Source organism: Lissotriton helveticus, chromosome 3_1 (assembly GCF_964261635.1).
Source record: "Lissotriton helveticus chromosome 3_1, aLisHel1.1, whole genome shotgun sequence".
Lineage (NCBI taxonomy): Eukaryota > Metazoa > Chordata > Amphibia > Caudata > Salamandridae > Lissotriton > Lissotriton helveticus.
Window position 1 is genome coordinate 1643088044 of NC_136061.1, and position 21377 is coordinate 1643109420.

The following is a 21377-nucleotide window of genomic DNA, read 5'->3' on the forward strand; positions in this document are numbered from 1 at the left end:
CCTAAGATGCCAGTGCTGGAGGAATTGCAGAGCTCTTCTTAGTGTGATGCTTGGAGGACCCATCCACTCTGACAACCAGTTGCACCTGTGACTCTTGGTGCTCTGTACGGTGGGGAGTGCGTCCCTTAAAATCCTTAGAGGCAGTAGAGATGGTGAGTCCCCACAAGTGCTTCCTAAGAGGTCTGCCCTGCAGGATTGCAGAGCGCTTCTTACTCCAATGCTAGGAAACCCTGTCCCCTCTGATAACCAGTTGCACCTGCGCCTCCTGGCTCACTGTATGTTTTGCCCATCCCAATGTATTAATGCTGTATTAATACTGACTGCTAATAGAGCATGTTACTCTCTTACACTCACTCACTGACCTAATCAGAGACTCACGCACAGATACAGAGAGCCACTCAGAGACTCAAACACACACTTACAGACTCATGCATCCATACACAGACCCATTCAGACACTCATGCACTCACTCACAGATTGACTAACATACTCAGACAGGCACCCACAAAACCGCTCAGACACTCTCACACCCACTCAAAAACCCACTCAAATGCTCACTCAGACACTCATGTACCCCCTCATGCACCCAGTGAGAAATGTATGCAGCCACTCAAAGACTCACTCAGATACTCACACAGCCACTCACACACCCATTGAGACACTCATGCACTCACTCTCAAAGGTTACAGGTTACAGATAGGAAATACAATTATTTAAAAAACATTTGAAATTCACTAAAAACCAAAGGTAACAGAGATGTTATAGTTAGGAAATGACATTAAAAAATGTAGAAATTCACAAAAAAATCAAAGGTTAAAGGGATGTTATAGTTAGGAATTAACATTAAAAAACCTTAGAAATTCACTGGGAAAAATGGCTGCAAGAATGTTGTAGTTAGGAAATAGAATGTATAAAAACATTTAATTCACTAAAAAATGCCAAAAGTTAAAGGGACATTATAGTTAGGCTCAGATTTCACTCGTAAAAAATAGAACACTCTATACACGGACTGTATGACCCAGTAGAAGGCTTCGGCCAAAGGCCGAAATGTGTAGGTCTGTTTGGCTTTTTTGCAAACGTGCACTTTGCTTAAAAAAGCTCAATAAATACTGCAGCACAAACTTCCAGCCTCTAATTGTGCCATCTTCCTGTGTTGCCCGTCTCTGATTTATCTGATTGATTGCTGGATTGTCAGGTCAGTATATGGGAAAAAAGTATCCCATATGTATATATATAATTCACAAAAAAAAAACATAAGTTTCAGGGACGTTATAGTTAGTTGGACATTTCACTCATACAAAATCAGAGAAATTCGTCCGTTATAGCTAGTGGAGCTAACTATAACTCGCACCCCCACAATGCACTGCTGATGACGTCACATATTACATCATTCATGACATGGTCAGTGACATTACTCATGACATCAGTGATGACATCTCAAATGACTACCCCTCCTATTACCTTCAGTAAGTCCCACACAGTGGGATTGCTAAATTGTGCTAGCAGGCCACACCTCCTGATACCTCCAGTATGCCACAGAAAGTGGGATTGCTGACAGGTGGACACAGGCCACGTTCCCTGTATCCACCACATCTGCAAACGCGCCTCTTGGCACAATCTTAGTTGGGGGCAGGGGCAGACTGAGAACCAAAACTGGCCCTGGCAAAGAGCTCGACCGGCCCCCCTGGGAGCGGCCGAGCTATTTGCCAGGGCCGGTTTTGGCCGATTTTGTTACAGGGGACGATTTTGCAGCTATGCTGCAAAAACGGCCCTGTAACATTAACAGCCCCCAGGGGCCCAACAGGGCTCCATTAAGCCCCGCAGAGCTGGATTGCTTAGACTGGTCCAAAGCCACACACCCTTTTTATACCACTCTGCAAACGCACCTCCATGTGTACTGCTGCTTGGGGGATGAAGTCCACTTTAGTCCTGAGCTCCTCAGGACACAAGAGGACCTCTTAACCCCACCAGCAATTAAAAAAAAAAAGTATTATCACGGGAGGGGGCCATGTGGCCCCCCTTCCCTGGGCCACTATTGCCCATGGTGACCCCATGCCCCGGGTCCGGTCCTCACATTGGGCACTATGGGGGGAGCCCCGATGCCCCTGCGGTCCCAGCCCGCTCCCCGCCTCCTACGGGAGCCAGCATTTCTTTTGGCCAAGGGATGTTTTTGACATGCAGCTCCCCTTGTCCAAAAGTAATACTGCTTTGCTTCATGGAAGAGAGAGCAGGTTTCCTGCTCTCGCTTCCATGGAGCGAAACAGAGTTTGCAATTACTGCTCCCACCCTGTCATTGCGTACTGCAATGTTCCGGAGGTGGGCACCCCAGGGCTAAGGAGGGCTCCTGGAGGGGAGCGTACTACCCCCTCCTAACTTATGAAAACAGCCCCCCTGCTTTTTTAATTAGTGGTCCCGAGGCATGTGGGGGGCTCTAGCTCCCTCACACTACTTTATTTTAAGCAGAGCCCCAGGGAGGTGGCAGTCACAGAGGCTGCGGGGGCCACATGCCCCGTATTTGTTAATTAACGCCCCGGGGAGGTGGTGTACCCTGGGGCTGCGTGAGGGGGCAGGAGCCCCCATACGCTTTTATTATTACTCATAAAGCCTTGGGGAGGTGGCAGTCCCTGGAACTGTGGAGGCCCCTGCAGGGCCCCCACATAAACATACAGAAATGCCCCTGGGACGTGGCCTACCAGGGGGCTCAATAAAATGAAGAGCGGCATACCGCGCTTCTTTTTTTTGGTTTTTCTCGGTGGAATTTGTGCACCCAAAGCAACTCCGGCCAAAAAATGTCATGCTTTTTTTTGGGCCCTGGGAGTCTCTGGGAGACTCCCTGACCAGGCCTAGGGGGACAAGTTGTTTCCACCCAGCCCCCTTGTCTTTTTATAAAAAACATTTTCCTGCCTTTTTTCTTGTGACTCAGTTTTACCGAGTCACAAATGGCTGCCAACACTTCTTGCTTTGGAGTGTTGGCAGCCAATCAGAATGAAGCTTGTTCTTGGGAGAGTTTGCGAATCCACCACAGTCACCAGATATCAATATATATATATTTTTTAATTTCTCAGGAACTACTGAACGGATTTACACCATTTGAAAAAAAGGTCGCTTTCTGAACCAAAATCTACCTTTGTGCCAAATTTGGTGTCATTCCGTTCAACAGTTCGGGCTGTGGCTTCGACTAAAGTTTCCTATGGAAATTAACATGGAGAAAACGTGTTTTGGGCCCCCCCTTTTTTCTCAGCGCCCGTTTGACGAATCACCCCAAAACTGGAGCTCCCCATTAGTTTTGAAAATTTCACGAAGATTCGTCAAACGGCGCCAATGATATTGGTAGAAGCAAAATCGCTTTTTGAATACAAAAAAGTCCTAACTATAACTACCTACTGGCCACCGCCAGTAGGTAATGTACACATATATATATATTTCAAAATCTCCCAAAAGAATTTTTGCGCACTTAGGAGTCTTATTCACATATTGCACCTTTATAGGGCCCTGAATGGGCTTTTCATAAAGTGGCATAGTGCTGATTCAAACTGCTACAATCCTGCTGTTTCTTACTGTTGAGTTTCTGTGCCAGTACCTGTTACTCCACACATCTGGTCTATCTAGAGTCTCTTTAAAGTTGCAGTGCAGGAAACATCAAATAAAGCGACTATGTGCGCCAATTTACCCTATTGTGGCTTATCCTATATAATCAAAATATTGTGAATGAGAATAGAGTAAGGCAATAAACTCTACACTGGTTCTATATGTATTTATTTATTTAATTGCCTCACTGCTCTACAGGTTTTCTAAGGTTCTCTAAGAGAAAAAGGTTTTTTTTTATAATCTGGAGATTTAATATTCTCAATGAGATACAGCATTCTATCAATGACTCAATGTTTGAGGAGGAATCTTTACATGCCCATGCAGGGCAAGAAAACAATATTGTGAGTGTATTAACATATTTTAAGCTACTATATGTTCATCATAATGCAGGATTGCTGTATATTGAATTGTATTAACGTGAAGTAAATGTTGCTCTACGATTGTAAAACTTTAACCAATAGGAATCTAAAATATTTAAAATTGGTGTATTGTTAGACGAGAAAGGTATCTGGTGAGGCAAGTATAATACTCTTTCAAAATGGTCGCAGGGCCGGACTGGTGATTTCGGGCACCGGGCAATCCCCCGGTAGGCTGGAAGGGCTGGGGGCCGGTTTTCAAATAGGGGGCCGGTTTTGTGTTTGGGGGGCCGATTTTCGGTCCGACCTTCACAGCGTTACTCACGTCAGTCACCTGGTGTCGCGTGACTCGTGTCTGAGACTCTCACAGTCTCGGGCTTCCAAGTTCCAAGCTGCAGTGCACAGGCCTGAGTGAATACTAAATAATACTAACGTCGTGTCCGCAGCAACTGCAAGCCTGATTGACCCGTGACCGTGTGCACTGCAGTGCAACCTAAACAAACGTTTCAGGAGGAGGAGGAGGTGCCTGTGCGCAGCGCGCAGACTTATGCCCTATCTCCTCCTCCGGCGCGTCTACGCGCCTCTCTAGGGTGCGGCTGATATAATTCCCGCATGCGCAATTGCGCATTGGGCAATTAAAACTGCGCGTGACTGGTGCCCTACAGGCTGCAGCATCACAAATGACGAGAGCGAGAGGAGCAGACCGGAGCGGCCATAATTTAGTCTGACGTAGCCCCCCCCCTGTTTCTGCCACTGCCACCAACAGCAGGAGGTAAGTGTTTCCGCCCTGGGCTGGCCCTGGCACCAAATCAATTAATCATGACATGATGAATGTTTGCCTTCACATTCACAAACAGTTGGCGGGCGTCGCACGGTGGTGGTGGTGTCTGGTCTGGAGAGTTCAATCTGACAGTTACCAGCATTGACCGTATATGCACAGCTCTGTATGTTACGCCGCTCGCCAGCTAGAGCCTGCCCTTATTCAGCCTTGCTTGCTTCTTCAATTAGCTAAAGTTACCCACATCCTCTTGATCAGGCAATGCTCCTATTTGTCTTTGCCGGGCCGCCCTGGTCTTTACCCAGCCTGAGTGATGAAGCATGGTTCTAATCTCCGCTCCGGAAACAGTAACCGGGTCACGGTGCCCGCAAGTCACATCACCCCAAATCTGTTCTTAAAGTGCTCGCCTAAATCCTAAGAACTTAACAAGCCCTCACCCAAGGGGCAAAAAAAAACCGCGCGGTTACTCATTCTTTAGACCTCGGTGGGATGAAAGAGTGAATGGGCCCTGTGGGTTTCCAAGCATGTGACTAGGTGGCGAAACACATCACTGCAAAGCATGCATTGTCCACTAAGAACAGATGTATTTGTAAAACTGCGCCGTAAAATGGATGGCGTGACGTCTCACTATTCTTGGGAGAAAGGCCACAGAACAGGGTCAACAACAGCCACTACTATTTCTATGTGAACTCGCCCTAGAGCATTTCCCGGTTTGCAGGCGGTTTGCTTTTAAATGCCACTAGCCTGTCCATCCCTAATAGTTTGTTATAGGTTGAGTTTTGATACTATTAGTATACGTTATTGTTGGATTAAAGAATTTCTCAGAATCGACCCACAATATAAAAGTATTTTTGTTTGGGAGCGTGACTGTCCCCAAATCGCCATAAATTCTTTAACAGAAACCGTCGCTGCCTTGTCAACGGTGCTTTTTCAGTATTGGAAAAAAATAGGGAATGAGGCCAGGGGCTGAGAGACAGAAAAGTGAGAAACAAGAGCGCAAATGTGTGCGTGGGTAGGAGAGAGAGAATCAGAGAGAAAGAGAAACAAAAAACAGCCACTCGTGCAGGGCCTGGAAGCACGCGTCCTGTGCTGGGGAGGCTGCGACAAAACAACTGCTCTCTTCAACCTCACAAGCAAGGCCATCACTGGTGCTGTGTGTGATGGGAAGAGCATTGTGTGGCTGCAAGGAACATAACCATGAGCACAGGTCATGGCAAGGCTCCTAAATGAAGTAACACAGTGATTGGCCATGTTCTCGGGTACCCCCAGCCTCAGTGCTGACTGCTGAGCATCGGTCAGCGGGAACATGCCTACCTCAGCTACGGTGCATACCAAGATAGGAGGAGTGAGGGGGCAAATGTAACGGCCGCCATCGGGGAAGTGAAGTCTCTCACCCGCCCTTCATAAACGTGTGAGCGTGTATGCTGGTAAGGTAGATCGGCGGCTCAATGCACCTGCAGCTGGCGACCCGAATGGGCTGGCACAGTATTATTCTGTTGAAGAACTAGTGTTATTGAGCGTGGAGAACAATAGAGCGCTTCTTGTCAGGGCTCATGCTACCAATCTGACTTACAGCATCTGTCGTCACTACATCAACCAGTCTGTTAATGATATGGAAATTATCATAATTTTGACAAGGCTGCCTACATCTTCACTAAACGTATCTCTAAGATGGAAAAATATAGAGACAATCTCGCCTGTGAGAGGTATTGGCAGGCCCGGACTGCCCGTTGCGGGCACCGGGCAATCCCCCGGTCGGCCGCAAGGGTGGGGGCCGGTTTTGGGCCGGCCGAGCACTTTGCCAGGGCCGGTTTTGGTTCCCAGTCCGGCCCTGGGTATTGGCTTTGTCTACGTTGTTTAGCCATGTCACACAGCAGTGCGGCTGCAGAGCAGCATGACTGAAAGTTAAAAGAAAGTAGAGCAATACGACATTGTACTTTTATTTTTGTGAGATAGGGCAGTAAGAGAGACCACGAGGGAGGAAGGATGAGCATGGAGGGCAGCACAGACAATGCAGTGTGTGAGAAAAAAGTGATGATGCAGGCAGCAGCGCCAGCGTTATAGTGCATTTTTTTGTTATTGTGGGTGGAGGAGCAAAACAGACAACAGAGGAGCAGGCACAACATGGACAATGGAGGTAGAGACGGTTATGGCTAACATGTGCAACAGTCAGAGAGAGGGCAGGTGAGGGGTTGAGACATGGACAACAACAGAGTGCAGTGGCAACACAGAAAATGGAAAGGCAACACAACCATCAGAGTGGAGGGTGTGTTTGGGGTCAATACGGAGAACAAGGGGGTGGTGGGTGGAGGGCGCAGCTTGGACAATGAAGGGAGAGCAGGTGTGGTGAACATGGACATTGGCGGGCGAGCGGGTTCGGGCAACATAGGCAGTGGACAGAGGGCGGGTGGGAGGTCAACACGAATAATGAATGAAGGAAGGGCAGGTGCCCACATAATAAAAATAACAAAATGTAAAGTTTTAAAATAGTACATAAAACAGCAAGTACTCAAATCGATTATTTTTTTTAGCATCGGTTTTAACCATGAAATAAGATATGTACCGTTGCTGATCCATCCCGATATGTGATCTGTGCAAATCACAACCCTGCGTTGTGTCACAAAATGGTACGTAAATAACAAATGTCCCAGAGCAAATTTTAAACATCGGAGCAACCCTAAAATAGGATCTAAACCAGTGCAGGTCCCCCTCAATATAGAATCTGTGCAAATCCCAACCATAGGTTATGTGCAAATTACAGAGAATCTTAGAACAATTACTTCATGAATTTCATAAGTTTGAAAAGATTGAAAAGAAAGTTATAACTTTGAGAGAATTAAAAGATATTTAATAGGGTGAGCATAATCTCTAAACTACTGCTTGTCAAATTTTGCTTTTATTGTACCAGACAGCCTGTAAAAACTTGCCCACAGCAAATACAGTTGTGGGGGCAGTGTTGCTTTTTAAAATGATGTTCGCCAAATGAGTGGGGGTATACAATATTCGTCTCAGAACTCCGACCTTCAGCTAAAAAATTGTCACCACTGTGCACCAGACACTCTTAGTCCCAGAGCTACTTCAGCTGCAAAAATGCCACCACTGTGCACCAGACCCTCTGGATCTCCAACAAGGAGGTGAACAACTCCCACCTCTCACCAGCAGTGACTACTGTCTGCCACACTGTTGCCAGTTTCATGGCAGATGCGTGGGTGGCAAACAGCTCAAAGATGTCATTGGGGAGCCGGCCCCTTTGCTCAATCCAGGGCCACTGTTGGGCCACGGGAGGTCAAAACAAGGCTCTAGACTGTCACATAGCCCCAAGCGGCACCAGGTGGGGCCAAAGTCACTGAGTTGTGCACTCAGCTCAGGAATGGGTATCTCATTGAAGCAAGACTGAACAAGGCGAGTCCTTATTTATTCATGGGACATTTTAAAGTGATACCTGACGTCCCTGGCAAGAATAATAATTGAGTCTCGAGGCTTCACAGAACATCTCAGTAACCTTATCTTTTCATACATATCCAGGGTGACCCGGCCATCATGTCCCCTTCATCATTAGGCCTTCGCTGAGGCCGTGAATTATGGCGCGGCACATCATATGACTGAGTGTATTTATTGCAATCCATACTGTTTATACTAAAGATATTGATTTGTCAACAACTAAACTGCAATATGGCTAATACATCACCTGAGCGTGTAATAAGTGTGAATGTAAACTGCGCAGTAGGGGCGAGGAAGGGATAGAAAGAGCCAGGGGGGTGGGCACTTGGAGGGGACAAAAGAGAGTGGGAAATGTACACAACGAATATACATTCCTTGTGGTAAGGAGCCTGCCTGAAAAGAAGGAGTGGCGTAGCTAGGGGGGGTGGTACACCCTGAGCGGCACGCGTATTGGGGTCAGTGGCCTCCATCATCTATCATCTGCTGGCAGTCTCGGGGCGGCAACACCCCGCTCCTCAATGCATTTGCCACAAGGGGGCAGCAGAGGGCGAAAATACTCGCCATCATGTACACACATAGCTGTGCATATACGGAGGGTGCCTGAGGGTGCCGAGCCCCTCAGCCTGAGTTGTGCGCGCAGCCTCTCACAGGACTCCTGTCAGAGGCTGAACTGAGCGCACAACTCAGGCTGAGGGGCTCGGGCCCCCTTCGTATTTTCACAGCTCTGTGTGTACATGCTGATGACAGGACCGTCGGGGGTGCAGGCAATAAATCAAAAATTTGAAATTATGACGATGAATCCATCATCATGATTAACATTTTTGATTTGGTGCGCTGTGCACATGGTGTGGGCGGCCAGGCCGGCAGGCCGCAATTAAAGTAGGAGAACTGAAGTAAGGTAATGCAGCAGGCTGGCTGGCTGCTTTGTTCGTTCTCCTACTTTAATCACGGCCTAGACATGGGTTGAATTAATATTAGTGATCAGCAATTGCTGTAACTTTGAGGGATTGGGCATGGAATCTGTAGGCTGCACCGAGCTATTTTTGCTCTTAGTTTGAGAAACTATTCAGTGAGATGCATTGCAGACCCACTTTATTGTTGTAAATCACTGGCAGAGCCAGAAAGGCCATCTTTGTAGTACAACTGTACACGGCGGTGCATCCTGCAAAGCTGACCCCATGGTGTCCATTGAAATTGCCATATCATGTGCCTTAGTGATAACTCCTAACAGTGAAATCTACTTATTTTTTACTAAAAACCCAGTTGTGATTAAACCTTGGAGATAATCGTATGATCACACATTTGTTTGCACTTTGCGGTGCAAAGGAAAGTTAGGCTGACAAACGTGATGTAAAAAAAAGTTGTCTCTTCCTTTGGATCTGCTGCAGTTTACAAGTTTTGAAATGCTGACTCAGAGGCGTCCAAGTTTGGTCCGGGAAGGCTGGATCCTTGGCTGGTGTTCGGATAAGCACAGACTGTGTAATGTGTTCCATTTCAGACTCAGTGGATGTGCATTTATCTCATGTCCATAACCTTAAAACGTCTCTTTGACTATGGAGCTTTTGGTTTAATTGTTGCCTTCTGTCAATATTGGGAGGTACAGGTAGCAATGTCGTGGTCTGTCTGGCATGCATGTTGTGTTGCCCCATAGGTGGCTGAAGCAGAGCCAGTCGTGGGTGTAGAGATAAAAGGAAGAAGAAAAGACAAATGCGGACAGAAAAGGGAACAGTGTGATCTCTCTCTCTCTCTCTCTCTCTCTCTCTCTCTCTCTCTCTCTCTCTTTCTCTCTCTCTCTCTCTCTCTCGCCCTTTCTCTCGCCCTTTCTCTCTCCCTTTCTCTCTCCCTTTCTCTCTCCCTTTCTCTCTCCCTTTCTCTCTCCCTTTCTTTCTCTCTCTCTCTCTCTCTCTCTCTCTCTCTCCCCCCAATCTCTCTCTATTCCTCTCAATCTCTCCCTCTCCCTCTATCCCCATATCTCTCTCGGTTCATCTCTCACTCTCAATCTCTTTCTCTCTATCATTTTTTCTTTCTCCCTCTCTATCCCTCCCTCTCTTTTTTCTATCTCTGTATTTCTCTCCCCATTTCTCTCCCTCTCCCCTCTCTCTATTTCTCCTCTCTCCCTCCCTTCCTCCCTCTCTCTCTATTTCTCTATCCCTCTCTCGCTCCCTCACGCGCTCTCTATCCCTCTGACTCTCTCTATACCTACCCCTCTCTCTCCTCCTCTCTCACTCCCTCTATCCCCCTCTCTATTTCTCTTTCCCTCTCTCTCACTCCCTTCACGCGCTCTCTCTCCCCTCTCTCTATCTCTCCTTTCTCTCCCTCTATCTATCTCCCCCTCCCTCTCCCCATCTTTCTCTCATTCCACTCCTTCCTCTCTCTCATTCTCTTCCTCTTTTACTCCCTCTACTTCTCCCTTTCACATCTTCTGTCTCCCTCTCTCTCTCTCCACGTAAAAACATAGCCAGACCTAATTGCCGCAGTCAGTGCTTGTTCATGCTCCCAGCTAGTAGCAGTTGCTCACTTCGCTTGCTCGCTACACACCATGTGGGGGCTGGTTTCACTTTTACTTTGTTCTCTCTGATTCACTACTTGTGTCGGATTTTGGTGCTCTCTGAAAGAATGCCTATGGGTACATATGACTGGGTGGGTAACCCGATGTTCTTTAAGGTCATCATCTACTATTTACTGTGCTTTGAAAGTTGATACAATTTGAATATGTAATGAAAAAAGTGTTGTAAAAGTCACCATTTTGGTCTGTCGTTTTCCAAAATTTTCTTGGGGGGAGAACCCCCCCAAAACCCCCTAGTGGCGGTCGGGGGCTGGTCTGGCAAAATTTGCCAGGGCTGCTTTCATTTCCCAATCCGACCCTGAATGGTCGTGCCAGTTGCACACATGACTGATACAGCATCTCCATTTCAGACTAGGGTAGGTTGAAACAGTTTTAAGCTGCTTCCGGAAATGAATAGATATGTGCCCCTACATTCGCACATATGAAATACAGAGCATACTGGTGCATTGAGTACACATTGCTATTGCAAAGACTTTGGAATAATGGGAAGTTCCCTACATCGGGTTTGAGGCCAAATAGACCTGTATTCGAAAAAAATACATTCACAAATAGCATCCTATTATAGCGTGCAAGGAAAATTGAATCACGACATATTTCAATCTAAAAAGAAAGTAAACTATAAAACCCACTTCATTCCTGCGAAACACTTACCTTTGTATGCCAACAGCCCTGTCCCACAGGTGAGCAAAGCCAAATATACAAGGATAGCAATCAAAATATAATTTCTAGGTGAATTTTTCGTGGTTTTTGATTCTGAAAAGCATCCGCAGGAAAAATGTGTTAGTTTATTTTCTTCAGTAAGGCATATACATTTTGTTCTCTTTTCGTGGCTTAAACTCACATTCAATTCTCAAAATGCACAGACTTCTCCAACGAGCATAATGCCACATGAGACAATTCAGCAAGACCCTTAAACAGCCCAAAGAACAGAACTTTTAAAAATAAGTTATATTTACAATCCCACAGTGCTAAATTACTGTAATGAAAGTGGAAGCAGACAATCTGGAAACATCTGGAAGAAATAATATATTGGCAAATGTATCTATAATCATTTAGACCTGTAAATCTTGTGTTTATTTTGAAAAACTATTTTCTTTACAGTAAATTATTTTGCTCTTCATATTTTCGAAAACCCAGAAGCTTGCACTGTTTTTCAACAAGGAATGATATAAGAAACATGTAAGTGAATCAGTATTGCACCCTTTTACACGTCCGTGTAAATGGGAAGTGCAAATACAATTCAGCTTGCATAGTATTTGCTTCGGGATTCTGGGGTTATGTGTACCGAATGTACACGTTAGCATAGCGTGCACAAACAGTTTTACTCCCGTTTGACTGCATTATCACCATTTCTGCACAATTTTGCCTGAGTAATTACCACTAAGTGGAACCTGGTTACAACTGTTTATATAAAGACAAGAGTTGGTGCTCACTATAACGAGTGCAACTGCTAAAAAAAGACGTGAATAAATTGCACCTGAACTAAGCACTTGTATCCAGGTCGAAATATTCAAAGATAAATGATAAGGGAACGCATTTTCCATAAAAAAGAACACTCTGTGGGTTGTAAAATTAATAATAAACATATTTCCTGACACATTTAATTCATATAATGTTATGTTTTAGCTATCTTTGTTCATGTTTACATACAAAACGTCAATCAACATTTGTAGTTTGACCGTTTAATGTTTTGTAAACTTACACTCTACACAGGGGTAGATTTCGATTTATTCAGATCGCTGCGCAAACCCGTTATTGTTCAGGTATTGGAATTATAATCAATAAGCAGAATTCATCACATTAGAGTCCTCAGGTTTATTTGGAAGACAAATATCGCAAACCCATTCAAGGCACTCATATTCGCAGCCAAATCGCAAGCCTTTATTTCTAATATTTAAAAAAACATATATATATGTATATATAGAAATACTTTACCTTTTATCTCAAAAGGAGACATTGTGGAAGAAAGACTCGTCCTTAAGTCGGTACATAGAGAGGTTTTGGAATCATTAACGTTGGTATCGTCCAACCTTTCCATTTCAGTTTTCCATTGCTTGTGTGATGCACTCTTGTGCGTCCTTCTAGGGCAACTGAATGTAGGAAAAGGGTGAGTTCCTAGTTTCATAGCTCCAAATTTCGTTGACCGCGCATTTTCTACTCGTGACCAGTTGCATTTACTACGTGTGTGATAATGAAATAGCGAAAACTCACAGATAAGAAGGAAGGACGTGGTTGAACACACTTAACCACATGTAAAGTACAATTTTGCCTGTTTAAGTAACCTGGTGAAAACTGCTGCTTCCGAGTAAAGTGGCACACTGGGTTTTCATTACCCCACACTTTCGGCACGTGCATTGGCTTACAATATTTTATATGTATTACCTAATGGCAGGCGCCAGTAGGTAGTTATACTTGCTAGCACGTTTCCATAGGAAAATTTTTTTTTGACAGGCCTATATGTTTGGCACCGTAGGTTGAATCTTCACAAAATTGGCTAAAAAAAAGTGCGCCAGTGATTCTTGCTGTGTATGAAAACTTTGGGGTGATCCATCAAGTGGGGGGTGAAAAAAAGGTTAAGGTATAAAAAATGGTTTTCCAATGTTCATTTCTATAGAGAATTTTAGACACCACAACAGCCGAACCGCTGGATGGAATTACACCATATTTGGCAGAAAGGTAGCTCTTGGTCTAAGAAGAACGTTTTTTGTTATTTGGTGAAAATCAATTCAGTAATTTTGGGGATATACATTTTTTTGGTATATATAGGGCTGCATAACTTCAGAGAATCTGTCAGTCCGGATGTACGACATTACAACGCATGCTTTTACATTGCATGCTTTTACAACGCGAGTTTTACAACGCATACCATTACAACGCATAGTGCTTTGGGCGCTGGATAGTGAATTATTTAATTTACTATTCCAACTCCAGTCCCCGTGGATAGTAGGGAAGGTGTTGGATAGTAAATTAAATCTATTCCCTATCCTAGAGCGCCCCCCAGCGCAATGCGTTGTAATGGTTTGCGTTGTAAAAGCTGCGATGTAAAAGCATTGCGTGGTAAAAGTTGCGTTGTAAGTGATGTTTCCCGTCAGTCCCCATGCTGAAATTCGATTGGTTGCTAACCCTTCAACTAGGAAGTATTGGCATCCATTTTGGGACTCGGCATAAGCCAAGTCTCACGAAAAACGCTTAAAAAAAAGAAAAGGGGGCAAGATAGGACTAGCCTGACCTCCTAACTGTGGATCTATGGTCCCCTGTGACCCGGACAGGGCCAAAAAGCCTTTAAAAAAAAACATTGCTGTGGGAACACAGTGGAACTGTGAATCTGGGGCAAAATTAAAAAGAAAAACAAGTGTTGTCTCCCGTGCTTCTTTACATGATAGTCCCTGGGTGGACTTGGTCCCAGGGGTTTGCAAGCTATTTAAAAATAAGGAGGGGGACACACGGGGCCCGTCTACTTGTGCCTAATTATGCCCTGGGAACCACTACCTACCCAGCGGTTAATTTTAATAATGCTGGAGCCGCTCAGACACCCTAAGCCCTGGGAACCACCACCTCCCCAAGGATAAATACGAAAAATGGGGTGTCTTGCAAGTACCACCACATTCCCAGGGCTATAAATAAATTGACTAGGGCGGGCCACAATGACCACCCTGGGGACCACCACCTCCCTGGCGCTTAATTAAATATGGAGCAGGGGGGCCATGCGGAAACCCCTGTGCCCCGGGGACCACCACCTCCCTGGGCTTTCTTTTTATAAAAAAAGGAGTGGGGAAGCAGCCCCCTTCCTGGGCCATTCTCTGCCCTTGAGACTACCACCTCCCCGGGGTGGCCTGTGCAAACAGAAGGAAGGGGCCACGCAGTTCCCTTCCTGAAGCCATACATGGCCCTGGGGACCACCACCCACCCAGTGCAGGCTTCTGCTATGTCCCAGAGTGCCCACCCCACGGGCCACAGCTATTTGCTTTTGTTTGGTGGGAGATATGACAGCAAACATTCAGTTTCCAGCGGGTGCAAACTGTCAAAGTCCTCCTGCCTGCTGAAAGTGAAGGTCTCATCTCTTTCCCTGCCCACAGACACTGGAAGGGAAAGAAACAAAACAATTACTCCTGCAAGGAGGGAGGTGCACTTCCAGCAGCTCCCTCTGTGCAGCAGCAATGCTGGCTCCTGCAGGAGGCAGGGAAAAGAATGGGGCTGCAGGGCTCTTCAGGCTCCCCCACACTCCCGGGGAAAGGAGCAGAAAGAGGCAAAATAAAGGTCAGAAATAAGCAGAAAGAGGCAAAATAAAGGTCAATAATGAGCAGAAAGAGGTAAAATAAAGGTCACAAATGAGCTGAAAGAGACAGAAAAAAGGTCAGCAAAAAGCAGAAAGAGGCCAAATAAAGCTGAGAAACAAGCAGAAAGAGGCAGAATAAAGATCAGTAATGAGCAGAAAGAGACAAAATAAAGGTGAGAACCTAGCAGAAAGAGGCAAAATAATGAGAAGCAATGAGCAGAAAGAGGCAAAATAAAGGTACGAAATGAGCATAAAGAGGCAGAATAAAGGTCAGAAAAGAGCAGAAAAAGGCAAAATTAAGGTGAGAATAGAGCAGAAAGAGGCAAAATAAAGGTGGGAAACGAGCAGAAAGAGGCAAAATAGAGGACAGAAACCAGCAACAGTGGCAAATTAAAGGTGGGAAACAAGCAGAAAGAGGCAAAAATAAAGCTCAACAATAAGCAGAAAGAGGCAAAATTCAGGTGTGAAATACTCAGAAATAGGCAAAATAAAGATCAGGAACGAGCAGAAAGATGCAACATAAAGGCAAAAAACAAGAAGAAAGAGGCAGAATAAAGGTCAGTAGGGAACAGAAAGAAGCAGAATAAAGGTCAGAATGGAGCAAAAAGAGGCAAATAAAGGTCAGAAATGAGCAGAAGGAGGCAAAATAAAGGTGAGAAATAAGCAGACCCCCTCCATATTGTATAATTGAGCCCCATGAAGGTGTTGGTCCCCGGGGCTTCAACCAGCCTCAGGAAGGGAGTCTGCGCAACCCCTCTTCCTTATAAAATATGACGCTCAGTCGAGGTGGTGGCCCGCAGGGCTCAAATGAGCCAATGGAGGGGGGCCAGCGTGACACACGTCCAATCAATTGAATAAACCCCGGGAAGGTAGTGGCCCCGTGGGCTAAAATAAGCATTAGGATAGGCCATGTGCTCCTCCTTTTAAAAAAAAATTATGCTCACATGCCACCGGGATCTTGCCCACCCAGGGGCTATGGTGTAAACAGGCGCGGATGACTTTTGCCATGAATTTACAGATCCATCTGCAATTGCACTACAAAACTGCAAAAGAAAAATAATTTAACTCCTCTCCCCATCACCATATCTAGGAGGTAAGGATATTCCTACCCAGCTTCCTTTTCTTTCTTTTTAATTTTGATTTACAAGACTCGGCTGAAGTCAAGTCTCGAGATGGCTGCCAACACTTCCTGGTTAAAGTGTTGGCAGCCAATTAGATTTCAGAACAGAGACTGTTTGATCCACGGAGGATCCATGCCCCTAGATATACAATTTTGGGGCATATTATCAAGAAAGGCGATAAGAGATTATCGCCGCTTTAGCGGCCGTTTTTGTCCGCTAAGCGGTGTTAATTCTATCGCCCTATTAGCAAGCTGTCGCTAGCAGCAGTTAGCGACAGCTTGTAGGCGATAGCGAGCGGTTTGGGGCCCGCTTTGCATGTCAGCGATATTTATCGCTAATGACATGCAAAGTGGGCATACCCAACCTGTAAGCGACTGAAAGCAGTCGCTAACATCACTATCGCCTATTATCAAAGCAGGTGTAGCGATGGAAATAAGCGCGAATATCTCCAAAACCTAACACCTGCTCAGACCAGTTCTTAGCCATTATATCCAATGGGAGGTGGATATTATGGCTAAGACCCTATTGGCGTTAATGCGTGAATATCGCTGTATTCTCAGTGATATTCACGCATTTCGCTGCTATCGCCGGATATTTTTTCGCTTTAGAGATAAAAACAAACTCGCTAAGCCCATTTAGCGATAAATATCACTGGTTGTTGGTAATATGCTCCTTTGTTTTTCATTTAATATCTCCAGAACTACTGAACGGATTTACACCAAATCACAAAAAGCATGCTCTCTGGAGCGAGAGCTAGCTTTTTGCCAAATTTGGTGTAATTCTGCTCTGTTCAGAGGTTCGGGCTGAAGTCCTGTTCAAAATCTCTATTGGAATTAACATAGGGAAAATATGTTTGGAACCCTCTCTTTGTCCCAACCCCCACTTGACGGGTCACCCTGGAATTTTCCAGACAGCAGCTGAAATGAGCATAAAATGTTTTGGGAAAATTTTGTGGAGAAGATTCGTCAAACGGCATTAAAGATGTAGGCAAATTAAAAAACACGTTTCCTATGAAAGCATGGTCCTACCTATAACTACCTACTCGCAACCACAGTAGTAATATATATATATATATATATATATATATATATATTCACAAAAAACATAGGGTTCAGAGACGTTATTGTTAGAAATTAGCATTTAAAAAACCTTTTCATGGGTGTTATAGTTAGCTGGACATTTCACTCGTACAAAAACCATAGAAATTCCTCCGTTATAGTTAGTTCTGCTAACTATAACTTGCGTGCCCACAATGCACTGCTGATGACGTCTAATATTACATCACTTATGACATTATCAGTGACATCACTCATGACATCACTGATGACATCACTGATGAAATCATCCTAGTGATAGAGTGGCAGACCTCCTCTCACCCTATTATAACCTTTGATACACACACTCTCAAATACAAAATACCATTTTCAAAACAATTGACAAACCAATAACAGTTACAACATACCCATTCACTAATTCCAAGATCTACACACACATCCACTCATTCACTAAAAGTCCTTTACAGTCATTCTTGGGAGTCGGGCACCCAAAGCGTACCTATCACGGCGGGTGCATGTATTCTAACCGCCATTTTGGAAAAGTTGTGAAGGATCCACATACAGTGTGCGATGGGTGCGTGTTTTTCAGTTATGTCATATACGTATAATATTACGTGGTGTGCGCGATTCGTATGCGACCGGTGTGCGACTCCTGCTCCCGTGTGTTCGCGACACATGCGCAGTAGGGTACGCAACGCTTGCGCAGTGGTGGGCCCTGCATGACGTCATATATGTGCTGGGGCGCGCTGGGTGTGCAACTCTCGCAACATTTTTTATATTCTAAAAATGATATATATGTCTCTTTAATGTACATATTAGGGAAAGAGATTAGCTAATGTATTCATAAAAATAATATATTTCTACTTCATGGAGTCGCATCGGGTGGGTTCTTTGTGCGCTCTGGGTGTGCGACTCCCATGTGATCTCAAAAAAAGGATTTGATTGGTTTATAACATTTCCCATTGTAACTATTGAAGGACCCCACCCATTTCAATCATTCTTCTTGGAGCACCTTAAGAGGAACATCTTTTGTCCCAGGAGAACATCTTTGGATTTTTTTGCAGTGTTCTTCTAAAACTGACAATAAAAATGGCAGCAGCACAGCAACAGCAGGAAGTATCTTCGGATGAAAAAATGTTGGAGGAGGCACCACGTAAGCAGAGTCCTGAGTCTGTTGTGTGGAAATGTTTTACTTTTCCACCTGGCGAACAAAAAGTCATTGCGAGGAAGGTGATCTGTAAGATTTGTGAAAGGGTCCTTTCAAGAGGAAGTGAAAATAATTACTCTTGTGGCACTGCTTCAATGTACCAACATTTAGGCACATTACATCCACGTAATCTTGCTCAGGAGGAGATGAGGAGAGCTGCTTTAAATACCAGCAGCTGGAGCAAGTACTTCAGGAGCATCTACATCTCAACCTCCGGTAGATATAAGGGCTGGTTTGCCCTTTTGGAGCAGCACTGTATCAAGTGCAAAAAAATTGTTTGCTACGGAGAGCAGTCAGTGGATGCTATTTGTGATGCTCAATGCAACCACCGATGTAAATTTTTTGGATTTTTTGTTCGTTTTTGGAATAATCTTTAATTTCAGAAGTTACCTGTTTATTTTTTTCATTTTATTGTTCAGTTTTTGGAAAAACACCAAAAAAAGTACAAAACCGTGAAATACAAAAAAATATAAAACAAAAAAAGAAGAAAAAAAACTATTATTGCATGGTAATGTCTGAAAGGTTGGTTGAATATATGTGTAGAGCATGATTGACTGAAGAATGCATTAGTAGTATATGGTGCAGGTATAGGTGCAAATCTATAAGGAAGTGCTGCAGCGTGACACTACAAGCTCTTTAGCTGCACGCAGGGTGGCTTTTCCTCTCCTTGTAAATATGGAGGAGTCCCCGGTGCCATCACTACGTTACAAAAAGAGAAGTACTGGTGGTGCAGGGGGCTTGCAAATCTGCTTCATAAGTGCTTACGTATTGATAGAGTGATACAATGTGAACATAGTGCTGGATGGGTGATTGAAGAACTGCATAAGACTGACAGGAGGTATCCTAGGCTGCATGGCTACTACTTCAGTATTTAGTGGAAAGAACCAATAGTATGTATCTGCTTAGAGGTTTGTAAGGAGTGTGCACAGAATATTGTACGTGTACTTGTGTTGGTGACTAGGTCATTTTATAAAAACATCACTAGTAACTTCAATAATGACAGTGCTGCAAACAGAGTGCACAGTTAATTTATAAGTGCGTAGGTATAGGCGGAGTAATAGGTTAAGTAGATATTGTAGCTGTACTTGTGTTATTAGCTAGGCCATTCCATAGGTTCATGACTAGAAACTAGAATAATTACAGTATTGCAAATAGAGTGTATAGTGAATTTCTAAGTGCTTAGGTATTGGTGGAGTGATAGCATACATAGATAGTTCTGGATGACTGAGTTGAAAAGTGCACGAGACTGACTTGAAGATTTCTGCATTGCATAGGTATTAACTGGATAATTACTAGAGTGTGTGAATAGTATGTAGCTGGTTAGAAGTCTGACTGCATAGTGCACAGAATATTGTAGCTGCACTTGTGTTAAAGGCTAGGCCATTCCATAAGTATATGACTAGTAACTGGAGTAATGTCAGTGCTGTAAAGAGAGTACATGCTTAATTTATAAGTGCTTAGGTATTGGTGGAGTAATAAGATAAGTAGATAGGGCTGGATGGGTGATTGGAGAAATGTATGGGACAGGCAGGAGTATTCTTACACTGCATAGGTACTAACTGGGTATTTAGAAGAGTGTATCAATAGTATGTTGCTAGATAGAGGTCTGCATGCATAGTGTACAAAATATTGTATCTGTACTTGTGATAGTGGCTAGGCTATCACTTAAGTATATGACTAGTAACTAGAGTAATTTCAGTGCTGCAAAGAGAGTGCATGCTGAATTTATCAGTGCTTAGGTATTGGCGGAGTAATAGGATACGTAGATAGTGCAGGATGCGTGATTGGAGGAGTGCATGGGATTGACAGGAAGATTCCCAAGGTGCATGGGTACTACTTGGGTATTTAGTGCAGAGTTCCAATAGTATGTTTCTGGTTAGAGGTCTACATACATTCTGCACAGAATGTTGTAGGTATACTTGCATTAGTAGCTAGGCCGTTCCATAAGTACATACCTAGTAAGTGGAATGATTACAGGTTGTCTGGTGAATTTATAAGTGCTTAGGTATTGGCGGAGTGATAGGATAGGTAGATAGTGCTGGATGGGTGATTAGAGAAGTGCATGGGGCTGACAAGAGGATTCCTAGGCAGCATGGGTAGTACCTTAGCATTTATTAGACTGTACCAATAGACAATCAATCAATCAATCACCAGAATTTGTATAGCGCGCTACTCACCCGTAAGGGTCTCAAGGCGCGGAGGGGGTCGCTACTGATCGAACAGCCAGGTCTTGAGTTGTTTCCTGAAGGAGAGATGGTCCAGGGTCAGCCGTAGGTGAGTGGGGAGGGATTTCCATGTCTTGGCTGCCAGGTAGGAGAAGGATCTTCCTCCGACGGTGGATTTGCAGATTCGTGGGATGGAGGCGAGGACGAGGCTGGTGGATCGGAGCTGGCGGGTGATTGTGTAGAATGTGAGGCGGCTGTTGAGGTACTTCGGGCCCGTGTCATGGAGAGCCTTGTGTGCGTGGGTGAGGAGTCTGAACGTGATCCTCTTGTTGACGGGGAGCCAGTGCAGGTCTTTCAGGTGGGCAGAGATGTGGCTGTGGCGGGGGATGTCCAGGATGAGTCATGCTGGGGCGTTCTGAATGCGCTGGAGTCTTTTCTGGAGTTTGGCTGTGGTTCTAGCGTAGAGGGTGTTCCCCTAGTCCAGACGGATGGTGACGAGGGCCAGGGTGACCTTCTTCCTGGTTTCGGTGGGGATCCATCAGAAGATCTTTCGGAGCATGCACAGGGTGTTGAAGCAGGATGACGAGACGGCGTTGACTTGCTTGGCCATCGTGAGGGAGGAGTCCAGGATGAAGCCCAGGTTGCGTGCGTGGTCCGTTGGCTTGGGTGCGGTGCCCAGGGCAGGGGGCCACCAGGAGTCGTCCCAGGCAGAGGGAGATGGTCCGAGGATGAGGACTTCCGTCTTGTCTGAGTTCAGTTTCAGACGGCTGATCTTCATCCATTCCGCGACGTCTTTCATTCCTTCTTGGAGGTTGGCTTTGGCG

General features: G+C 45.0%; 1 protein-coding gene across 1 annotated transcript in view; it reads right to left on the reverse strand.

Annotated features, from left to right (window-relative positions):
* MARCO (macrophage receptor with collagenous structure) overlaps positions 1-12843 on the reverse strand; it is a 179090-nt gene extending 166247 nt beyond the window's left edge. Inside the window, exons 1-2 of the mRNA XM_078682381.1 lie at positions 12665-12843; positions 11381-11482 (exon numbers count right to left, since the gene is read on the reverse strand). Of these exons, the coding sequence (XP_078538507.1) occupies positions 11381-11482; positions 12665-12767 (205 nt within the window). The 5' untranslated portion in view covers positions 12768-12843. The remainder of the gene's footprint in view (positions 1-11380; positions 11483-12664) is intronic.
* Between the last annotated feature and the right edge of the window lie 8534 nt (positions 12844-21377).